Raw genomic sequence first — 26,463 nt, 5'->3', positions numbered from 1 at the left:
TAAATGGAGACGTATGATAGAGACGTTTCTCCTGACAGCACCGTAACCTCACGTGCGTCTCAAACTGGGCTCAGATCTGCAATCGGCTTTTAAAGAGATCTCAATATGAACCTTTTTATGTCTGCTTTTATTTCTCTCTGGGAGAACATGTTTTGACACAAAGTTTAAACTTAAATATAATATATTTGAGGACTCTATAAAAAACCCAAGTCTGCAATCAAAAGTCAGAGATCTCAATATGAATTAAAATATTTCTCTAGACAAATTTGAAACTTAAAACATATTTGAGATTTGTATAATATTTCTCAATACATTTTTGGAGATAAAGTTGAAACTTGAATAAAATACATTTGAGAGCTCAATGAAAACCAAGTATCTCTAAATGAACTCAAGTGTTTCTCAATGAACTTATGGCAAATTTTAAACTTAATAAAACATATTTGAAAACCAAATATCTCAATATGCACTGCAATATTTCAAAAATAAGTTACGTTTTAAAATGACAAAAACAAAAAAAAACATTTGAGATTTCTAATCAAATATCTTATGAACTGAAATATTTCTCAGCAAATTTGAGACAAATTCTACACTTAAAAACACATATGAAACCTTTATGAAATCCAAATATCTCCATATGAACGGAAATGTTTCCTAATAAGTTTTTGGCACATTTTAAACTTAAATAAACATATTTGAGAACTCTATGGAAAACAAATATTTCAATGTGAACTCAAATATTTCTCAATAAATTTTTTGAGATAAAGTTGAAACTTGAATAAAATACATTTGAGAGCTCAATGAAAACCAAATATCTCTAAATGAACTCAAGTATTTCTCAATGAACTTATGGCAAATTTTAAACTTAATAAAACATATTTGAAAACCAAATATCTCAATATGCACTGCAATATTGGAAAAAATAAGTTTGACACGTTTTTAAAATTACCAAAAAAAACAAACAGATTTCTATGAAAATCAAATATCTTATGAACTGAAATATTTCTCAGCAAATTTGAGACAAATTCTACACTTAAAAACACACATGAAACCTTTATGAAATCCAAATATCTCCATATGAACGGAAATGTTTCCTAATAAGTTTTTCACACATTTTATAAAACTTAAATAAACATATTTGAGAACTCTATGGAAAACAAATATTTCAATGTGAACTCAAACATTTCTCGATGCATTTTTGAGATAAATTGAATAAAACATATTTGAGAGCTCTCTGGGAAACAGAGTTTTTGGGTCACAACTGAAGAGATGCATCATGTTTTGAAGCTCAGGTTGTATTTTTAAGGAATGCTGTTGTTTTGTAATGTCATAGCACTGTTTCATTGATCAGGACGTTTGCGTTCAGTGAAAGCAGGCCAGATTACCCATAAGCCCAGTGAAAGCTCAGAGCCAAAGATCAATGTGTTATTTTAACTACTGTAAAATCAAACCTCCAGTGAAGTCACACAGCGCAGCTCGATACTATACATTACATATCGTACATCTCTGGGAACAATCTAGAACAGGGAAGAGTTTAGAGTACAGTGACGTCAAAGGGACACTGAACCAAACAAACACTGTTGGATTATTCACTGCATTCAATACATTTATCAAAATATATTTAATAACTAAACTCTTCAGTTTAAGTCTTTTTTATTAGGTCATACTTACTAATTTGGGAAAAGGAGTAATAGAATAAAGGGTAAATATTAATAATGGTAATTATTTATTTTGGAGACATTTTTCTGTCTTTTCCCCCCCAAATAAGAGCTAATAAAAGTGATGCTTGTAAACAAACAAACAAACTAATAACTAGCTTGAACTGAAGCAAGCAGCAGTCGGAGCACAACCCCCCCTAAATATCAGAATCAAATACTAAAGCATTTGTTAAATGTCAACATTTGAAGGGAATTATGTAATTTAATTTGGGTCACATAATCTGTTGTGACAGAAACAGCCTGAGAGCTTGATCCAGAGAGATTCAGAGATTTTAGGAGGTTACCGTGTGTCATTTCAGTGATGGTACGGGTCATATCGCAGTTCTAATGTTATTTTAGCATTGCTTATATAGCCTACTATTATAACATTTATGAATGTCTTGCATTAGCTTTTATTTTAGTTTATTTGAGTTTAAATTTGAGTAATTATGTGCTTTTGGGAGTTTGCTTGGTGGTTTATTATTGTCTCTAATGAAAAGAGTCCAAGTCCCCATGATTTTCAATGTGTGTCTGTGGGATTTTCCCCGTTTTATGATCCAGCGAGTCGGATCCCACAGTAAAGTACCAGCACACCTCATCTGAGGCACAATAAACTGCTGTATGGTCATATTCTCATAACACAATGAGGGTCGCCCTCTCCGCAGGAAAGCCAAGGACCCAATGAGGAATAAATCACAGCTCGGCCACCAACGTGGCATTTCAATATGTGAGATGAGACGCTTTATCAGCTGGCCTTGAAACCCTGCAGCATCACAACAACAGGGGCTTCGGTTTCGGTTCAGAAGGGTTAAAAAAACAAGCGTGATGCATTTGATCCCGTTTCACGCTGGAAATGTGACAGTCAGTTCCACCTGAGCCCACACCATTTATCTGATTGGGCCAGTTATTTGATGTGACTTTTAATCTGATGCTGACAAAAAAGTACTGTGACACCGTAGATAGATATATGGATAGATGGATAGATAGATAGATAGATAGATAGATAGATAGATAGATAGATAGATAGATAGATAGAAAGATAGATAGATAGATAGATAGAGCGGAGTCTAACCAAGATCAGCAGGGGGCGGAGTCTAACCAAGAGCAGCAGGGGGCATAGCCTAACTAAGAGCAGCAGGGGGCGGAGTTTAACCAAGATCAGCAGGGGGCGGAGTCTAAAATAAGAGCAGCAGGGGGTGGAGTCTAACCAAGAGCAGCAGGGGGCGGAGTCTAACCAAGAGCAGCAGGGGGCGGAGTCTAACCAAGAGCAGCAGGGGGCGGAGTTTAACCAAGAGCAGCAGGGGGCGGAGTTTAACCAAGAGCAGCAGAGGGCGGAGTCTAACCAAGAGCAGCAGGGGGCATAGCCTAAATAAGAGCAGAGGGCGGAGTCTAACCAAGAGCAGCAGGGGGCGGAGTCTAACCAAGAGCAGCAGGGGGCATAGCCTAACTAAGAGCAGCAGGGGGCGGAGTTTAACCAAGATCAGCAGGGGGTGGAGTCTAAAATAAGAGCAGCAGGGGGTGGAGTCTAACCAAGAGCAGCAGGGGGCAGAGTCTAACCAAGAGCAGCAGGGGGCGGAGTCTAACCAAGAGCAGCAGGGGGCATAGCCTAACCAAGAGCAGCAGGGGGCGGAGTTTAACTAAGAGCAGCAGGGGGCGGAGTTTAACTAAGAGCAGCAGGGGGCATAGCCTAACTAAGAGCAGCAGGGGGCGGAGTTTAACCAAGAGCAGCAGGGGGCATAGCCTAACTAAGAGCAGCAGGGGGCGGAGTTTAACCAAGAGCAGCAGGGGGCATAGCCTAACTAAGAGCAGCAGGGGGCGGAATTTAACTAAGAGCAGCAGGGGGCAGAGTCTAACTAAGAGCAGCAGGGGGCGGAGTTTAACCAAGAGCAGCAGGGGGCGGAGTTTAACCAAGAGCAGCAGGGGGTGGAGTCTAACTAAGAGCAGCAGGGGGCAGAGTCTAACTAAGAGCAGCAGGGGGCGGAGTTTAACCAAGAGCAGCAGGGGGCATAGCCTAACTAAGAGCAGCAGGGGGCGGAATTTAACTAAGAGCAGCAGGGGGCATAGCCTAACTAAGAGCAGCAGGGGGCGGAGTTTAACCAAGAGCAGCAGGGGGCATAGCCTAACTAAGAGCAGCAGGGGGCGGAATTTAACTAAGAGCAGCAGGGGGCGGAGCCTAAACAAGATCAGCCAGGGGCGGAGCCTAACCAAGAGCCCTGGACAAGTGAGCAAACTTCATCCCCCACACACACACAAACACACACAAACACACACACACACACACACACACACACACACACCATTATCTGCACTGACTCATACTGCAATTATTCTGAAATAAACAGGTTATTTGAATTCATGGAATTGTGACTCAAGTGTTTCTGGAAGAATCTGCAACTATTAGAGTTCAAACTGAAGAAGCTTTTAAGCTTTTATGCCTTGTACGTTGAATTATTTGACCTGAGGACATGGATAATGATTTTCTGTGTTTTGAATGAAGTTAAGGGATGATGGACAGAACGAATACATAAACATACAATTCTGTTTCCTTCATAATTATCATTTAACAAAAATGCCTTGTATAACTCATTAAATAACATTTATTTAAATATTTCCTAATTGTCAGAGTCGATAGTCTTGTAGGCAGTGCTTCAAGTAGTAGAGCTGTTGTGTTTCGGGCGACCCGAGTTCGAGTCTTTCCTAATCCCGACTACTCGTTCACTACACACTTATTATATTTCATAATAATTTCAGAGGTTTATATATAATATCAAACTTTATATATAATATCATACTATAACCTGGCTCACCTGTTATCCAGCAAATAAAAGGAGTTACTATTTTTTCTGTTTTTCGGTAGAACTAGTTATTAGTTTTGAAGTAGAGCTGCACGATTAATCGTTAAAAGATTGTGATCTCGATTCAAAAACAAACGCAATCTTATTCCTAAATGACAACGATTCGTCTGTCTCTCTTAAAGAGATAGTTCATCATTTACTCACCTTTTGAAAGTAACATGGCGCTTCAAATAACGATTGTATCGATTACATCGTTACACCAGTAGGATGCGACAAGTTAAGCCACTGTTAAAAATATCGCTATAAATGAGTCATTGAATCATTCATTCAAGAGATTCGTTCAGAAACACTGATTCATCCAGTAATGAAACAAGTGAAGTCGTTATAAATGAGTCATTGAATCATTCATTCAAGAGATTCGTTCAGAAACACTGATTCATCTAGTAATGAAACAAGTGAAGTCATTATAAATGAGTCATTGAATCATTAATTCCAGAGATTCATTCAGAAACACTGATTCATCCAGTAATGAAACAAGTGAAATCATTATAAATTGGTCACTGAAACATTCATTCCAGAGTTTCGTTCAGAAACACTGATTCATCTAGTAATGAAACAAGTGAAGTCGTTATAAATGAGTCATTGAATCATTCATTCAAGAGATTCGTTCAGAAACACTGATTCATCTAGTAATGAAACAAGTGAAGTCATTATAAATGAGTCATTGAATCATTAATTCCAGAGATTCATTCAGAAACACTGATTCATCCAGTAATGAAACAAGTGAAGTCGTTATAAATGAGTCATTGAATCATTCATTCAAGAGATTCGTTCAGAAACACTGATTCATCCAGTAAAGAAACAAGTGAAGTCATTATAAATGAGTCATTGAAACATTCATTCCAGAGTTTCGTTCAGAAACACTGATTCATCTAGTAATGAAACAAGTGAAGTCGTTATAAATGAGTCATTGAATCATTCATTCAAGAGATTCGTTCAGAAACACTGATTCATCTAGTAATGAAACAAGTGAAGTCATTATAAATGAGTCATTGAATCATTAATTCCAGAGATTCATTCAGAAACACTGATTCATCCAGTAATGAAACAAGTGAAGTCGTTATAAATGAGTCATTGAATCATTCATTCAAGAGATTCGTTCAGAAACACTGATTCATCCAGTAAAGAAACAAGTGAAGTCGTTATAAATGAGTCATTGAATCACTCATTCAAGAGATTCATTCAAAAACGCTGATTCATCCAGTAATGAAACAAGTCTTTAAGAGTGAGTCATTGAACCATTCACTCAAACTGATTTTTTAAAATAATTCATTCAAGTTAAATAAACATTTTTAAATGGACTGCAGCAATTAACATTTTCGTCAGAACCTGTAGTGAATTACATGTTATTTTATTTAGTTGTCCGCTCAGAATCGTGGGAGAATCTCTGTTTGAAACAAAAAAATAATTTTGAAGCCTTTTTTGAATAACGTATTCGGCTTCGGGCACATCCCTATAAGATAACATGTCTCTCTCATTTCATCATGTTTTTCCTCTCTCTTCTATTGTTGGGTTTATGAAGACCTTCCCCTTCAATTAAGAGCACTGATTATTATTTACATTCATTAGCATTGAGTCACAGCAGTGCATCTCTGAATCCTGAAGAGCAACGGTCCGCGGGACGCTGTGTATTTGAGCCCATTATATTCCAGGGCGGAGCCACATGATTGATGCTCATCCTGTTTATCTGGAGCTCCATGGCAGTCGGAGCAATAAAACTCTTGAGGGCCACTCAAGGCCTTGCTAATGAAATAATGCACTCCAGAAAACATTAAGAGCCCATGAAAGCTAATGATGCCATTGAGTTTCAACCCAGGAGGAGCCCATTTATAGCAATGTGTTCTGATAAAATACCAGCACAGCACAATCAGGCCGCTAAATGACACTTTCTGGGGGTTGCTAAGCAAACATTGCTACTATGATTGCTCAGTAACCTCTAGCACTAAGTATTAAAGTTGAGTGTGTGTTTGTGCTCCAGAGATAAATCCTCGAATTATGTGGTTGTTGAAGAGAGGCGTGTTGTTACTTTACAAAGTTTCAAAGTGCAAGTTTTTGAAACCGATACTGTAACCGTCTCCATATAAGATACAAAAACCCGAATTGGTGAAAACTTTGTCGTCATACACTTTGTCTTTCTTTACAAAGTGACATCGCCACCTACTGGCCTGGCGTTTTTAGTCGTTTTTGCAGATCCGCGTGAACGGGGATCATTTTCACAATGTTGTCGTCTGTACGCGAAAAACTCAAAGAGTTTTTGAGTTTTTGTTGGCATTCGCCTCATCCTGACAACCACCCAGAATGCCTTAGTGACCTCATAGAAACCTCCCAGTACACCTTAGCAACCCCATAGAAACCACCCAGAACACCTTAGCAACCCCCTAGCAACCACCAAGAACACCTAAGCAATGTCCTAGTAACCACCCAGAACACCTAAGCCAGGGATGGGCAACTTCGGTCCTGGAGGGCCACTGTCCTACAGAGTTTAGCTCCAACCCTGAAAAAAATCACCTGCCTGTAATTTTCTAGTAATCCTGAGGACCTTGATTAGCTTGTTCAGGTGTGTTTGATTAGGGTTGAAGCTAAACTCTGTAGGACAGTGGCCCTCCAGGACCGAAGTTGACCATCCCTGACCTAAGCAATGTCCTAGAAACCACCCAGAACACCCTTGCAACCTCTAAGTAACCACCCAGGATACCTTGGTGACCTCCGAGAAACCTCCCAGAACATCCTAGCAACTCCCTAACAACCACCCAGAACACCTCAGCAACTCTTAAACAATCACCCAGAACTCCTTAGCAACATCTAGACCACCCAGTACACCTCAGTAACCACCAGAACACCTTAGCAACCACCTAGAGAACACTCAGACCCCTTAGCAACAACCGAGACCACCTTAGCAATGTCCTAGAAACCATCCAGAACACCCTTGCAACCTCTAAGTAACTACCGAGAATGCCTTGATGACCTCCGAGAAACCTCCCAGAACATCCTAGCAACTCCCTAACAACCACCCAGAACACCTTAGCAACTCTTAAACAATCACCCAGAACACCTTAGCAACATCCTATAAACCACCCAGAACACCTTAGCAACATCCAGACCACCCAGTACACCTCAGAACACCTTAGCAACCACCTAGAGAGCACTCAGACCCCTTAGCAACCACCCAGAACAACACCTTAGCAACGTTCCAAATAAAAAGACCTAAATAATCAATTGAGATTAAGTGGATTCATCAATTAGGATCGACCTGATTTAACCTCGGATGGATTTCATTCACTGGATCTTCACAGTCATTAACGTGATTATTAAAACATAAAACCATTTTAAATTAATGTTCCAGCAAAAATAACTTTATGATGATATGATGACGTCACGGTGATGTATGACTCTGGCCATAGGGCACATCCCATGAGTCTTTTCTATGAGCTGTAAGCTGTGCGTCCAGATTCCCACAGTCCACACACACCTGCGTTACGCTTCAGTAACAGGGAAGGAGATCGAGTCTAACCGAGGGTCATTAGCTGGAGCTTCTCACTGCTACACCTGCACACACACACACACACACACACACATGAGCTCGTTCTGCAGGTGAACTCCACTAAACGCTGAGCCCACGCACAGATACAGCTTAAAAATACAGCATTACCTCAGACAGATGACTAGCATTATCATACGCAACCTTTGACGAAACAACAGGTGGCAAATGTGTCCATCAGTCAAAGGATGGCATGAGGAACACAAACACACCACTAGCTAAAAGAAAACAGCAAAAACACACTTGCATTGTGTCATATGTTTGATAAGGATGCATTAAATTGATCAAAACTGGCATTTATAAAGTTATAAATGTTTCAAATAAATGCTGTTCATTGCACTTTCTATTCGTAAAAGAATCCTTAAGAATAAAATTGATCAGTTTCCACAAAAATATTGATAATAATCATAAATGTTTCTTGAGCATCAAATCATCATATTAGAGTGATTTGTGAAGGATCATGTGACACTGAAGACTGAAGTAATGTTGATCACAGGAATAAATTACACTTTACTATATATTCACATAGAAAACAGCTGATTTACATTGTAATAATATTTCAAAATTTTTCCTGTATTCTTGATCTAAAAAAAACAGCCTTGGTGAGCAGAAGAGACTCTTTCAAAAGCATTATAAAATCTTCCTGAGCCCAAACTTCTGAATGGTAATGTACACATGAAATCAAGCTTGTTAAGATATAAGCTTCTGCGTTCATGTTACTTGCGTAAAGTTGTTGCCTATTAAGAAAATATAGTATAGCAATACAATCACATGATATAAAAGCTCTTTTCTGATCATGAAATCTTCAGTCTAAATAATCTTCCTAGGTAAAAGCGAACAGAACTAAAGTAGACCAAACACTCTGTCTCGACTCGCGCTCCCAGAAGATTTGGTTCCCAGTCCCTCTAGTTGAGGCGATTAGAGCCGGTCTACAGGAACAGATGTTCAGTCACAGTGTGACCTCTGACCTCACACACTTGTTGATTAAGTGAATCAGCTGTGCTTTTGCCTGATGTATCGTTAGCCACAAAAAGCAAAGCAAAGATTCATTTTACCAGATATTTATAAACTGATTGTGTTGAAACACACACAGAGATACACACATGTACGCACACACACACACACTCACTCACTCACTCACTCACTCACACACACACTCACTCACTCACTCACTCACGCTCTCACACTCACACTCACTCACTCACTCACTCACTCACACTCACTCACTCACTCACGCTCTCACACTCACTCACTCACTCACTCACTCACTCACTCACTCACTCACTCACTCACACACTCACTCACACTCACTCACTCACTCACTCACGCTCTCACACTCACGCTCTCACACTCACACTCACTCACTCACACTCACTCACGCTCTCACACTCACACTCACTCACACTCACTCACGCTCTCACACTCACACTCACACTCACTCACGCTCTCACACTCACACTCACGCTCTCACACTCACACTCACTCACACTCACACACTCACACACACTCACTCACGCTCTCACACTCACTCACTCACTCACACTCACTCACTCACTCACTCACTCACTCACTCACTCACTCACACACTCACTCACACTCACACACTCACACACACTCACTCACGCTCTCACACTCACTCACTCACTCACTCACACTCACTCACTCACTCACTCACACTCACTCACTCACTCACTCACTCACACTCACTCACTCACACACTCACTCACGCTCTCACACTCACTCACTCACACACACTCACTCCCGCTCTCACACTCACTCACTCACTCACTCACTCACTCACTCACTCACTCACTCACGCTCTCACACTCACTCACTCACTCACTCACTCACTCACTCACTCACTCACTCACTCACTCACACACTCACTCATGCTCTCACACTCACTCACTCACTCACTCACTCACTCACACTCACTCACTCACTCACTCACTCACTCACTCACTCACTCACGCTCTCACACTCACTCACTCACACTCACTCACTCACTCACGCTCTCACACTCACTCACTCACTCACACTCACTCACGCTCTCACACTCACTCACTCACTCACTCACTCACTCACTCACACTCACACACTCACTCACTCACTCACTCACGCTCTCACACTCACTCACACACTCACTCACACACACACTCACACACACTCACTCTCACTCACTCACACACTCACTCACTCACGCTCTCACACTCACTCACTCACTCACACTCACTCACTCTCACTCACTCACTCACTCACTCACTCTCTCTGTCACTCACACACACACACACACACTTTATTTTTCAGGATTCTTTGATGAATATAAAGTTCAAAAGAATATAATTTATTTGAAATAGAATCTTTTGTAACATTATAAAAATGCCGCTACTGTCACTTTAAGGCATCCTTGCTGCCTATGTAGTGCACTCGCCGTCAGTCGCTCTCGAGTCTCCAGGAGACACAGAAGCTCACTGGGTTTCTGGAACAGAGTTATGGATTTGTCATCGCAACCCTGAGCAGCTCGAGATCTGATAACATCAATTTCACCTCTCCAGTTACTCGGCCGCGCTTTGAATAATTCTGATTATCCACACAGGTGCATCGATACCAGTGTGTCCATATCCATCTGGAGTGATGACTGAGTCCACACACACACACACACACACACACACACACACACACACACACACACACACACACACACACACACACACACTAAGAATAGGTCACCCTGATCTGTTTACCTGGGAGCCTCTACAAACCAACCCAACATCAGTGCCTTCCAGTGAACTTGACATCTGTGTGTGTGTGTGTGTGTGTATGTGTGTGTGTGTGTGTGTGTGTGTGTGTGTGTGTGTGTGTGTGTGTGTGTGTGTGTGTGTGTGTGTGTGTTCAGACCGGCAGCTTCAGCGGTGGCTTGTAATGCCGCTGTATTTACACGTCCCGCACAGAATCCTGACACCTGTTCTTCACATCAAACGCTGGAGATCCCCATCAAACCCCCTTTAATGATGTAAATATGAATAATTCTGCTCTGTGAACGCGGATGAGAACAAACGAGTGCTTGAATAAGCGTTTAACACACTACAGGTGCAGTTTAGGGGTATTTGACCTTTTGGCTGTTCAGTCAACTACAAATGAAGATTTATGAGCGTTTCTAATGGCTTTCTCACATTCCCACAGTAGAACAAATGCAAACACAACCGGCACGCTATAAAACCAGCTTATTTTAATAAAACAGCCACTGTTTGTGAATATCATCAAGAAATGTCCAGGTCATATCTCATGCAATAATCTAAATAAATAAAAAAACATATATATATTATGAATAAATATAGATTTTTTGCAAAAGAAAAACAAGCCTTTTTAAAATGATTTTGACATGAAAATTTCCCCCAAATTCTAATTTAAAAAATCTCATTCTTATTACTATAAAACAGTGTTTAAAATCATCTGATAAAATCAATAAAATCATCATCATCAATATAATAAAATAAAATGAACTTTTTGCTAAAATAATTAAAAAAAATTTTTTAACAAAAGTAATATTTATTCTTAATATTATTTATTAATAATATATATTTTTAATAAAAATTATATTGACATTATGTACATGAACATTTCTCCCAAAATTCTCATAAAAAAAATAATATCACCTGAATATGAAATGTGAAAATCATCTTGTCCGGATGCATTAAAATCAGCATGAATCAATTCATGGCACTACAAGCTCTTAATGATTTAAAATCATTAAAATTATGCTCTTTTTTTGTTCATTAATTGCTCAAATAAATCAGCATATGTTTAAGATTATTACAGTCAGCTATTTTCTAAACAAGACCACACACACACATTCTTAACTAATAGTCATAAACGCTGAAACAAATAAGGGAAGTGAAGTAAATAACGCCTAAAACGAGGGACAGAAACAGAATTTATCCAAAAGAAGGCAGCATTACACTGTCATCCTCCGTCAAAGTGCCTATGATGCCTTAAAATACCGCCTAGGAAGGTCTCTACCCCATTTGGGATTGCAAAGCCAAAAATACATAGTGCACTGCATATTAAACTCAGCACTCAGAACAGGGCTCAGTATAATCAAATGAACCACTGGATTGTTTGCAATTCAAATGCATTGTGTGCAAATTTAAAACACATTACCCAGCGCACACTGCCTCGCGCCCCATGGCCCCTGCAAATACTTCCACAGTCTCTAAGTGACTAGTCGGGATGATCTAAAAATATCGATGGTGTAACAAAGGTACAAGTATTTGACCTTTAACTGTTGTATGCAAATGAAATCATGCAGGAAAGATCAGGTCACAGCATTCGAGCGACGCCACACATCTGCAGTGTTTCTGAAATGCTCGTCAGTGTATCGGAGGTGATTCTTTCCTCATAACAGCGTCTCTAAAGGCAGTGAGGATGGAAAAGCCCTGGTACTCGTCCAGCCTCAATTCCCCCAGTTCACATTTGCATGTGTTAATCGCTCTGGTGAAACTCTCTCTTCCATCTGTACCAAACCCTCTGTTATGCAATATCAATATCTTATGAACAGGCCCAGATGCAATCAATCTGCACACTTCTTTTACAGTCCCGCACACGGTCTAGACTCTACATGGAGGAACTCTCGCAGGGTTTGCGTTTGCTACTGATCTCAGGGTTGATATGTTGGAAATAAGTGTTTAAACTTTAACATGCTATCTTTTGGATTATGTCATCTGTCAAATCCAAAATAAATCAAATCAAATTAAAATAAAGATGTGGGTGAAAACCTGCAGAATGGATTTAAACATGATCAAATCTCAGTAAGATTTTTCTATAGCACTCTGATTCAGCAAGGATGCATTAAATTGATCAAAAGTGACCGTAAATGCATTTATAATGTTACAAAAGATTTCTCATTCAAATAAATGCTGTACTTTTCAACTTTCTATATATCATCTAATCCTGAAAATAAAAATGTATCACGGTTTCCACAAAAATAAGAACTGTTTTCAACATTGATAATAATCATAAATGTTTCTTGAGCATCAGATCATCATATTAGAATGATTTCTGAAGGATCATGTGACACTGAAGACTGGAGTAATGATGCTGTAAATTAAGCTTTGATCACAGGAATGAATTACACTTTACTATATATTCACATAGAGAACAGCTGATTTAAAATTGTAAAAACATTTGGGGCCCTATCTTGCACCCAGCGCAATTGACTTTGTACACCGACGCATGTATCATTCCTATTTTGCACCCGCGCACAGCGGACTTTTCCCTCCACAGACGCACGTCGGTAAATTAGGGAATGAACTTGTGCTCCCGGGGGCGGTTCAGCGAAAAGAGGAGGCGTGTTCCGGCGCAAACGTTCCCTGGTGCTATTTTGCAGTTTCAGAAAACAATTCCGCCACTGACCAGGAGAAACCTCGTCTAAAGTCAGTGGCGCATTCAGATGCTATTTTAAGGGCCAATGCTAAGTTGGCCATAATGTAGTGTGAGCACAACACACACACACTTTGATTCTCTCATCTACACAGACGCAGCAGTTTTCATTTTTGCAAATCATACATTATTGCAAGGAAAAATATTACCACACGAGGGAAATCATTGATGTGTCCATGAAGATGTGAAAAAATAGGCATAAATCTAACTTACACATTTACCCAAATTATCATACGCCTGTTTAAGCGAAGCTAATTTGGGTGTGTTTCTCCATCCCCAATGTCACTTCTCTGTGTTTTACAGCCCTGACGAGAACGTCGGTCTCCTCAGCTGTGAACCGCTCCTGGCAAATCCGCCGTTATAATAGCAATCCGCCATGGAACAAGCGCGCCTGCTCTTAAAGTGAATGTGAGATGAGGCTCTGATTGGTTTATTTCACGTTACGCCCCAAACCACACCTATGAATAATGAAGCTACTTCAGACCAACTAATTTTAGATTTGCGTCGGGCGCAAGAGTAATTTATCCCGCCGGTATAATAGCAACAGCGCCCGAGATCCGCCCACAAAGTTACTTGCGTTTCGCACTTGATACTTGCGTTTCAGGGGCCGTATTCACAAAGCATTTTATCTTACCACTAGGAGTACTCCTAAATCGCACTAAAAGATTTTAGCTAGGAGTTTTCTCTTAAAAGTTATTCACAACGCCTTTCAGACCTACTCTTAGTAAAGAAAAATGACAACTCCTAAACTAAGAGTGAGTCTTCGTTGCTATGGATGACGTCATTACTCATGCACGAGCTTGACTGAAGTGACCACCTTGATTGGCTGATGATTGTAACGCGGGAATGATTCCTAACACCTCCCCTATGATGATGAGTGACAGGTGACAGGTCTGAGAATGCGTGCGCTACACAAGTAGTGCGAAGGACGGAAGATGATGAATAACTGAATAAATAGCCTAAATGAATAAAGAGTAAGGCAAAACAAATAGCCTAGTAGCCTAATGAAACATATGGATTGATGCAATATCTTTGCAACATTATTGAATTAATCTGTCACTATATGCCTCTGCCTACGTTTGCAAAGAGAAGAACATTTTAATTTGATTCACAATGAAACGTTACAATTAGTTTACATGCAATGAGTAGCCTAGTTTTGGTTGTTGTTGGTGGCGTTATTGCATCCCTAGTTATGCCTACAATGCAGAATAGTTCCCTCGCGATTGGAAGCTCCTGTAGCCGCCGCATACGCATTTCTAAACATCGCAACGTGAAATGCCACAAAAAGTGGTTTGTGAATAGGTCTTAGTGAGTTAGGAGTCCTCTCGACTTCTTTTAAGCTGTCCCAGGCTTAGGTGCTACTTTTAGGGCTAAAATGCTTTGTGAATTACTCTTAATCAAAAAAAAATAGGAGTCCTAAAGTTACGAGTGACACGCCCATTTTTTTTAGGAGTTGCTCCTAAGTTCGCCAGTTAGGAGCTACTTTTAGCCTTAAAATTCTTTGTGAATACGGCCCCAGATCGTTAAAATAGGGCCATTTACATTTTTTACTGTATTTTGATCAAATAAATGCAGCCGTGGTGAGCAGACTTCTTTCAACAACATCTTACTGAACTCTGGAAATGCTGGAAACGCTTTTTGGAGAGCACATTTGGAAATCACACATTTCAGCAAAAGTTCTTTCACTCCTCCATTTGTCTTGCTGTCGACAGACGTCAGAAACTGAACGCACATCTGTATACTGTATCAGTGTAGACAGCATCAGTGATTATAATCACATCCAGTGTACGTAAATATCAGCCGTTAAGCGACTGAATGCCAGTGGGCGGGGCCTGAGGTGTGATGATGTATAACGATTGGTCGATGTCTTGCTCTGGAGGTGGGCATATGCAAATGTGTCTGCCAGTGTGACGTCACAGATCCTGCAATATCAAAATTAGCCGTTTTTGGAGCTTGATTAAATAAATACTTAATTTATAATGAGGACATTTTAAGCTATGAAACAAATTAGATTTCTCATGTCATGACATGTTTAAGAGGATCTGAGATATAAACGCAAACACTCACATCTCACATTTGGGGCTTTGCAGGAACTGGTGAGTTATTGAGATCAATTACCCATGAGCCACTGAGCAAAACAATTCACCCCAGACGCTCACGGGGCAATTATTGCACATGAAGACTTTGATTAAAAAAAACGCCCACTAAATAATAAATACATCACAGGTCTTTCAAATAAAAGATTCATTCATTATGTAGGTATGTATCCAAATCAAAAGAAATTATTTTAATGACTTTATCAGTTTGTATTGCTCACATCATTTTAATCAAGCATGGACGAGTTTCAAACAGAGTTCATGAGTCTGAGTTAATCAGATGCAAATATGACCCTCAGCAATAATAACACTGGTTATAACAGCGGTGCTTTATGAAGCACGACTGACACGAGCGTTGAGAGACAGCAGACAATATCAACACGCAATCCCCTCAACAAAAGGTGCGTCCCAAATCGCATACTTCAGCACTATTCTATGCCATTTTGTAGTGTAAATATTGCAACATCACCAACCCTAAAATTTACATAAACCCCGCCCCCGGGACACAATTTATAGATTATCATGACAGAATATGCTAATCAATGACTAGAAGATAACTACACATAAATTCTTCAACTAAACATTCAGAAATGTCCTGTTGCTTTTACGTGTTGTCACTTCTTCTCGAGTCTCTCCATCATTGTCTGAATCAGGTTTGAACATAAAAGGCTAAAAGTTTAGAAATTTTCAGTGTATGTGTGTTTAGAGGTAAAAGGACACAAGCTGTTGAAGCTCCGCCCCCTGTGCCGGGAGCAGCAGCTCATTTGCATTTAAAGGGACAGACACAAAAACGGTACGTTTTTGCTCACCTTCAAGAAGTGACGACTTTAACATGCTATATAAAAATATCTGTGAGGTATTTTGAGCTAAAACTTCACATATACACTCTGGGGACATCAGAGACTTATTTTACATCTTGTGAAAAGTGCATTACACCACCCCTTTAAAGAAGAATGTCATATACACCAGGCTTCAGGGTGAGTAAATCATGGGCTAATTTTCATTTTTGCGTGAACTATCCCTTTAATTTTTGAGATCTTCGGCATCCACATCATTTTTTCTTACAGTGTATAAGTGCATAGTGTATAGTGCATCATTTGGGACACAGATAAAGAAATAACTTACCACGAGGTTCCCGATAACCATGACCAGCATGAAGACCAGAATACAGAGCGGCTGACCGGCCACTTCCATACAATCCCACATGGTCTCAATCCACTCCCCACACAAGACCCGGAACACGATGAGGAACGAGTGGAAGAAGTCCTTCATGTGCCAGCGAGGCAGCGTACAGTCCTTGGAGATCTTGCACACACACGACTCGTAGTTCTTCCCGAACAGCTGCATGCCGACCACGGCGAAGATGAAGACGATGATGGCCAGAACCAGGGTCAGATTCCCCAGAGCGCCGACAGAGTTCCCGATGATCTTGATCAGCGTGTTCAGAGTCGGCCACGACTTGGCCAGCTTGAAGACCCTCAGCTGGAGGAGAAGGAGAAGAGCCGGTTTGCGAACAGAACAAACGAATGCGACAGAAACTCATCAGTCAGTCAGAAGTAGAGCTGCACGATTCTGGATAAACTGAGAATCACAATTTCTTTTGGTTTCAAAACTGAGATCGCGATTCTGAACAGACAACTAAACAAAATAACATATAATTTACTAGAGGATCTGACAAATTGTAATTATTCCTGGCTATTTAAAATGTTTAATGAATCTGAATTAATTAGTTAAATACTTTTTTTTTTTAATGGGTTGAATGAATGATTCAACGACTCACTTATAAGTACTTCATAGTTTCATTACTGGATGAATCAGCATTTTTTAAACAAATCTTTTGAATGAATGATTCAATGCCAAATACTTTTTTTAATAGTCACTTGTCGCCACCTACTGGTGTAACTATGTAATCGATACAATCGTTATTTGAAGCGTTAAGTTACTTTCAAAAGGTGATTTGCTTAATTTTAATTGTTTTTGTAAACATCAATGTTTGGATGTAAACTATAAACTTGTATCCCAGTTCTTCTATGATAATTTGAATATTTGTTACACAGATATAACGAAACTGTGTGGTTTCAAAGAAGCTGTTTCATACCTATACATGACAAAGGAATGAGATCAAGCGGGTGTTTAAATCGAGATTACGATCTTTTACCGATTAATCGTGCAACTCTAGATAGAAGCGTGTTTTACCAGTCTGAATGAGCGCAGGACGGACAGACCCTCCACGTTGGACAGACCCAGCTCCATGAGACTCAGACTCACTATGAGACTGTCGAAGATGTTCCAGCCCTGCTGAAAGTAAAAGTACGGGTCCAGAGCGATGATCTTCAACACCATCTCAGCCGTGAAGATTCCCGTGAACACCTGACAACAACATCAGAGGAAACAAGTTGCTTTATGTTTTCTTTGTTTACGTTTATGCATGTGGAAGATGCTTTTATCCAAAGCATTTCAATGCTATACATTTTCTGGAAATCGAACCCAATCGAACTGTTTGAGCTACAAGAATGATTATATTTATATGCATCTTTACATAAATAAATTAAATATATACATGTGAATGTATAAACAAATGTGTAAATTAGTGATGTCAAATCGATTAATCGCATCTAACATAAAAATTTGTAAATATATAATGTGTGTAAGTGTGTGTGTGTATATATATTATGTATATATACATACACACACACACATATATATATATATAAACAGACATTTATGTAAGATGCGATTAATCGATTTGGCATCACTAGTATCAATGTAAATAAATGAATGTATAAACAAATAAATATATACATGTGAACAAACGTATTGCAATTAATCACATCTAACATAAAAGTTTGTAAATATGTGTGTTTGTGTGTATATACACATTATTTTTACAAACTTTTATGTTTGATGCGATTAATCGATTTGACATCACTAGTATAAATGTAAATAAATGAATGTTTAAACAATAAATAAATAAACGTCAATGTAAAAATAAATGTATAGATGTAAATGAATGTATAAACATGCAAACTTGAATGAATGCATTTATTACAGTTTCTACAGATGTAGATTTGCTTGAAAAAACAGTAAATATTTATTGTGATTTTCCTTTGTTGTGAATACTACATTGCTGTAAAACTGTAGGACATGAGCTATTAATGTAGTACTGAATTTTTTTCTTTAAATTATTTTTATTACTTATTTTTTATGTACTTCTGAGTACTATACTATTATTGGCAGCTGAAAGCATAATTAAATTAGCCAATATATATACATATAAATATAAAACAGGCATGCAAGGGGCGGGGCATGTGTAGAACTTTGTGATTGACAGGCGGTTCGATCCTGCAGAATCCTGAGATATGTGTGTGTACACCTATATACAGGTGTGTGTGTGTGTATATCTACGACAGGTCTGCTGCTTGCTTTGGGTCTTTTATATATGTCACCCTGGATCACGTCACCAGTCGTACGGGTGTATCTGTGGCAATAGCCAACAATACATTATATGGGTCAAAATTATCCATTTTTCTTTTATGTCAAAAATCATTAGGATATTAAGTAAAGATCATGTTCCATGAAGATATTTTGTAAATTTCCTACCATAAATATATAAAACATGTATTTTTGTGAGTGAATGCAGCACAATCGCCAACATAAATGCACAACTTTAAAGGAGATTTTCTCAATGTTTCGATTTTTTGCCCCCTCAGATTCCAGATTTTCCAATAGTTGTGTCTCGGCCAAATATTGTCCTATCATAACAAACCATACATCAATGAAAAGCTTATTTATTCAGCTTTCATGTGATGTATACATCTAAACTTCAGAAAATGTACCCATGTGACTGGTTTTGTGGTCCAGGGTCACATATGAGAGTTGCTCTGTTTCTTGTATCTTGTATCTGCGCGTGTGGATGTGACTATGATACGTCACACACACACACTGTGAAGATGAACAGACCAGAACACCGTCTCTGGTTCTGCCTCGCGTCCCGTAATGAGCGCTTTCATCTAAACAATAAACAGAGATCTGGAAAGACATCTTCATCCTCTCTGAGAGTGATTCTCATGAAAACACGCAATTCACCCGACCAAAACAATTTTTTTTTTATATTATTATATTAATTATCAAGTCACAAGGCAAAAATGATGTATCATGTAATGAACATCAATTAAAGCACATTTTTTGTGTGTGTTGAACCTGGACATTTTAATCGTTTTTTTTTTATAGTATTTTTACTGTATAAAAATGTTAGAAATACAAATTAGTATTTTTTTTTATTAAAATCAGCATGATTTAAACACATCACAATAAATAGTACTATTATGTAGTAATATAAATATTTTAATTAAAATAGTATTTAAAAAAAATTATGAATTTTAATAAAAATATAAAGTGCTTAATAGTTGATTATTACAAAATTGCTTTGTTAATTTAAATAAATAAATTGAGATCAAATATAAATATAGAGATATTTCAGTTACTTTTAAATAGTCTGACTTTTGCTTTTGGGGTAAAACATGATCTTCCACTGAGATTCTCCCTCGAGGAGATTTGTTATCCTCTCCAGTCTATAGTGAGTCATTTTCATATCGCTGACGATGAGATGGTGAGCATAACAGATTCATACAGACGCATCATCATCATCATGTGAACATCACTGACAGCCGCTGCGCAGACACACGAGCTTCACCTCTCAAACACACATTAACATCTCCATGAAGCAATTAACTCAGAGGACAGATCCTATCACTGAGACTCGGACACACTCGGACACATGCTGGCCTGTTTTAACCCAATGCTGGGTCAAATATGGACAAACCCAAACGCTGGGTTAAAATCTCCCCTTATCTGTGAAAACGTCAAATTCTGTTAATTAAATCTAAACTTAAATCTTTTTTTTTTACTTTGGCTTTTTAAACTTTGTATGTTAAATTTGCTGATTTTATTTTGTATTGATTCTTTTTATTTTTTGTTTGTTTCCTTTCATTGTTTTATCTTATTTGTACAGCACTATGGTGTTTATCGGTGCTTAATAAATACATGAATGAATGACTGAATGAATGAAAATGTAATTAAAAAACTGTAACCCAACGGCTGGGTTTGTCCATATTTGACCCAAAGTTGGGTTGAAACAACGGCAGCTTTTCGAGTGAACTGAGCGTGGAGCCGGGAGGCGTTTGGTCATTTCTGAAGCCTGAACTGAATGTGTTCAGAGTGACGGACACACACCGACGACATCATCATTTATTTACATCATCATCGTGTCTGTTGAGACAGCTGACACAGGAAATGACATCATCATCATGTCTGTTGAGACAGCTGACACTTCTGAAACTAACAGTCAAACGCCTCAGGCGCGCTCTGGACACGGCCAACAATAGAAACATAGAAGAAAATGTATATAATATAATATAATATAATATAATATAATATAATATAATATAATATAATATAATATAACAACATAACATAATAAAACATAATATAACAACATAATATAATATAATATAATATAACAACATAACATAAAACATAATATAATATAATATAATATAATATAATATAATATAATATAATATAATATAACAACATAACATAACATAATATAATATAATATAATATAATATAATATAATATCATATAATATAATATAATATAATATATAATTTATGAGTCATTAAGTGATTATATAATTAAAATATGCTGATAAAGCTTGGAGGTCATGACAAACGTATATTTTTTTGTTATTTTATACAGTATAATAATATAAACTAAAATTAAACAAAAGTACAAAAATTACTGAAGTTGAAATAAAAATAAATTAAAGCTAAATAGAAATATTTTTTTAAAAATACTTAAAATGTCAAAAGCATAACAAGATTAAAATTAAATATTACATTTATATGGATTAATATGGATCTTTATTTACTTGTTATAAACTAAAAATATTAAAAATATATTTTTTGTTAATTGAAATAAAGCTGAAATAAAATAAATATTAAAAGAATATGCTGAAACTTAAAATAAGCTAAAGTTATTGCTAAAACTACAAATGAAATAAAAAAGCTAAATAGAAATATTACAAAAAACAACATAACAAAATTATATATTAAATGTAAATATGACAATTCAATTTGATTCATTAAATTTAATGTATTAATTAAAATTAAATATGACATGCTCATGACAATGAAAAGTAAAAAATTAAAGTTAAATAAAAATATGAATAAATACTATAACTGCAACAACACTGATTCTACTATGAAACTGAGAGTTACATGTTTTTTAAGAAAGATAAGAAAAGTCACTCAAATGAAATCTCATCTCAAATGACAATGAGAATAAACCGTTCGTAATCAAAAGTCAGAGATTTCGATATAATTTCCAAACGATCTGAACTTTAGCTCTGTAATTTTATCACATGAAAACTAACAATCACTTTTATTCCTCCAAAAGTAGTTTTAGGAGACAAATATCTGAGCTCTACATGACGACTCCTGAGCAATGAAGGAGAAACGAATGTTTGTGGAGCGTCTCTCCACCCGTCAGTGTGAGTTTCTCCATCTAACACAGATTACAAACAACACGTGACCTCTGACCCTCAGTAGCGGTGACATAACACACTCTAACACACGCTAACACACGCGTGACTCACGCCTGTCTGCCTCTCTCTCTCTCTCTCTCTCTCTCTCTCTCACACACACACACACACACACTCTCTCTCTCTCTCTCTCTCAAAGCAACAAATGCTGTGTAAGTCAAACATGCATCAGTTCACATTCACACCAGCGTCAGGATATGTTGACACAACAAATCAAATCTCATGTCTTTGCCACCAATAAGAAAACTTTTATATAACCTGTATAAATATATAATAAATAACATTTTTTTTTTTTATTAAAATATTTTGTTAAATGAAATAAAGCTGAACTAAAATAAAATATATATCATAAGAAAAATTATAAATGTTGCAAATAACTGTAATAAAATAATTTAAAGTACTAAAATTATTAAAACTAAAACTGAAATACAAATTAGAAATATTTGTAAAAAATCACATTAAATTTAAATCAAACATTAAATTTAGCAGTCGGGGTCGTGACACGGCAAACAATGTGGATCTTTATTCTAATCATTGTTATTGTTAACTAAAAATATTAAAATAGTTTTCATTAAAAAAATAAAAAAAATAAAAAAAATAAAAAATTAATAAAAATAAAAAAATAAAATAAAAGTTGCCTTTACAACTAATTGAAAAAAAATAAAAAAAATATATGAAATAATATATCAACAGTTTGCTGTGTAAGCGAAACATGAAAGACTTTTCCTCAATGTCAATACAGGACATGTTGGCACAATAAATCAACCAATAAGGAATCCTTTTTATATATACGCCAGACATCCGAGGCGAACAGAAGATGAGGCGAGCGAGTGGCCATCCTCAGTGAGCTTCACTTCAGCACGACTGTGTGTCAGTAATCCTCAGGGGTCAGAGGTCGTGAGCGAGTGGACTGTCACCTGTACAGCTCAGTGAACAGAGGCATCGATCTCAGTCCTGATGTGACTCATGGACGGCATGTTCTCTTCTAACTACACTATTCTGCAGTCACAATGTGTCCTTTCCCACAATGCAATGTGCTAAACGTGACCTTCCAGCAGTGTTACAGATAGAGGAGATATCAACGTCTGCTGTAATATGAACTGTTTTCAACACTGATAATAATCATAAATGTTTCTTGAGCATCAAATCATCATATTAGAGTGATTTGTGAAGGATCATGTGACACTGAAGACTGGAGTAATGATGCTGAAAATTCAGCTTTGATCACAGGAATAAATTACACTTTACTATATATTCACATAGAAAACAGCTGATTTAAAATGTAAAAATATTTAGCAATTTTACTGTATTTTTGATCAAATAAACGCAGCAAATGCAGAAGATCTTTCAAAAGCATTAAAAAATCTACAAACTTTTGAACAGTAGTGTACATTTAAATAAAGGTAGATATAAACATGTTAATATAATATAATATAATATAATATAATATAATATAATATAATATAATATAATATAATATAATATAATTAATATAATTAATTAATATAATATAATATAATATAATATAATATAATATAATATAATATAATATAATATAATTAATATAATATAATATAATATAATATAATATAACATAATGAAATATAATATATATTATAATGTACACAGACACGTTTTATATTATATCATGTTAACATGATGTAATATTTTTTGCACACTAAGACAGCATTGTTGTATCTAAATGATCAGTAAATCATGAGTAAATCATGAGTAAATCATGGGTAAATCATCAGTAAATCATGAGTAAATCATGAGTAAATCAACAGTAAATCCTCAGTAAATCATGAGTAAATCAACAGTAAATCATGAGTAAATCATGAGTAAATCATCAGTAAATCATGAGTAAATCATGAGTAAATCAACAGTAAATCCTCAGTAAATCCTCAGTAAATCATGAGTAAATCAACAGTAAATCATGAGTAAATCATGAGTAAATCAACAGTAAATCATCCGTAAATCATGAGTAAATCATGAGTAAATCCTCAGTAAATCATGAGTAAATCAACAGTAAATCATGAGTAAATCATGAGTAAATCAACAGTAAATCATCCGTAAATCATGAGTAAATCATGAGTAAATCATCAGTAAATCATCAGTAAATCATGAGTAAATCATGAGTAAATCATCAGTAAATCATCAGTAAATCATCAGTAAATCATGAGTAAATCATGAGTAAATCATCAGTAAATCATCAGTAAATCATGAGTAAATCATGAGTAAATCAACAGTAAATCCTCAGTAAATCATGAGTAAATCATCAGTAAATCATGAGTAAATCATGGGTAAATCATCAGTAAATCATGAGTAAATCATGAGTAAATCAACAGTAAATCCTCAGTAAATCCTCAGTAAATCATGAGTAAATCAACAGTAAATCATGAGTAAATCATGAGTAAATCAACAGTAAATCATCCGTAAATCATGAGTAAATCATGAGTAAATCCTCAGTAAATCAACAGTAAATCATGAGTAAATCATGAGTAAATCAACAGTAAATCCTCAGTAAATCCTCAGTAAATCATGAGTAAATCAACAGTAAATCATGAGTAAATCATGAGTAAATCAACAGTAAATCATCCATAAATCATGAGTAAATCATCAGTAAATCATCAGTAAATCATGAGTAAATCATGAGTAAATCATCAGTAAATCATCAGTAAATCATCAGTAAATCATGAGTAAATCATGAGTAAATCATCAGTAAATCATCCGTAAATCATGAGTAAATCATGAGTAAATCCTCAGTAAATCAACAGTAAATCATCAGTAAATCATCAGTAAATCATCAGTAAATCATGAGTAAATCATGAGTAAATCCTCAGTAAATCAACAGTAAATCATCAGTAAATCAACAGTAAATCATCAGTAAATCATGAGTAAATCAACAGTAAATCATCAGTAAATCATGAGTAAATCAGTGGTGCTCACCAGGTTCCCCACAGACAGCATCCGGTTGAACTCATCCGTCATGGGATAGTGTTCGAGAGCCATGAAGAGTGTGTTGAGGACGATGCAGATAGTGATGGCCAGATCTAGGAACGGGTCCATCACCATGATCTTCACCCACTCCTTCAGCTTCATCCAGCGAGGGCAACACGTCCACACCAGGTACTTGTGTGCAAACACGTACCAGCACGGGTGACACTTCTGCTGCGCCTCCTCCAGCTCTGAGACACCAAAGACACAACATCACAACATCACAACGACACAACATCACAACATCACAACCTCACAACGACACAACATCACAACATCACAACGACACAACATCACAACATCACAGCATCACAGGCTCATTTGGCTGTACGGGCTCCTCCAAGCTTCTTTTAGCTGTAGCTCAAACAGTGGAGTGCTGGCGCTTGCAACGCCAAGGTCATGGGTTCGATTCCCAGGGAAAGCAAGAATTGATAAGAATGTAAATGTGTATCTTGAAATGCAATGTAAGTCGCTTTGGATAAATGTAAATGTAGTTCTAGATGTTTCACCCTGAATCAACAAATCTCATAATCATTGGTTAACAAACAAGTATTCATTACTTCAATGAGCTCATTCTTTCTGCATTAAATTATTACATTGTTTAAATTAATACATTTTTCGCTATACATGTACATAACTTAGACAGTCACCTCTGATAACACTCTAAATTGTAATGTGGACTCATGCATTTTCTGTAAAGCTGCTTTGAAATGATGTGTATTGTGAAAAGCGCTATACAAATAAATGTGAATTGAATTGAATTATAATCGTGATTAATCGCATCCAAAATAAAAGTTTGTGTTTACATAATATATGTGTGTACTATGTATAATTATTTTATAATTATTTTGACACATATGCATGTATAAATTTAAAAAAAAAAGTGGTATTTATATATAAAATATTTATATTTATATATAATATAAATTATGTATAAATATATATACAGTATATCCATGCAAAAAAATCTTAATATATACACATGCATATGTAACAAAATTATTATACACAGTACACACACATTTATTATGTAAACACAAACTTTTATTTTGGATGCGATTAATTGCCCAGCGCTAATAAGTCATTCAGATCACTCTGTTGAGCACTAATGGTGTTTAAACCCCAGTGAGAAACTTAAAAAGGTTATTCTGTTGCATCAGAACACACACAATCCTTTGTGGCTCTTGTTAAAACCAAGTTTAAGGTGCTTTTTCAGCCATTTTACAAACTTCAACCATTT

The 26,463-nt window shown here is 36.8% G+C and overlaps 1 protein-coding gene across 1 annotated transcript in view; it reads right to left on the bottom strand.

The window, feature by feature from the left end:
- The window catches only part of scn5lab (sodium channel, voltage gated, type V-like, alpha b), a 175,836-nt gene that overhangs the window by 51,935 nt on the left and 97,438 nt on the right, over positions 1 to 26,463 (bottom strand). The window contains exons 14-16 of the mRNA XM_079862460.1: positions 25,176 to 25,414; positions 17,819 to 17,992; positions 16,748 to 17,104 (exon numbers count right to left, since the gene is read on the bottom strand). Of these exons, the coding sequence (XP_079718586.1) occupies positions 16,748 to 17,104; positions 17,819 to 17,992; positions 25,176 to 25,414 (770 nt within the window). The remainder of the gene's footprint in view (positions 1 to 16,747; positions 17,105 to 17,818; positions 17,993 to 25,175; positions 25,415 to 26,463) is intronic.

The sequence above is a fragment of the Squalius cephalus genome (assembly GCF_949319135.1).
Source record: "Squalius cephalus genome assembly, chromosome: 25".
NCBI classification, from domain to species: domain Eukaryota; kingdom Metazoa; phylum Chordata; class Actinopteri; order Cypriniformes; family Leuciscidae; genus Squalius; species Squalius cephalus.
Note: the sequence above shows the minus strand (reverse complement) of the source record. Positions and strands in the feature narration are given on the sequence as shown.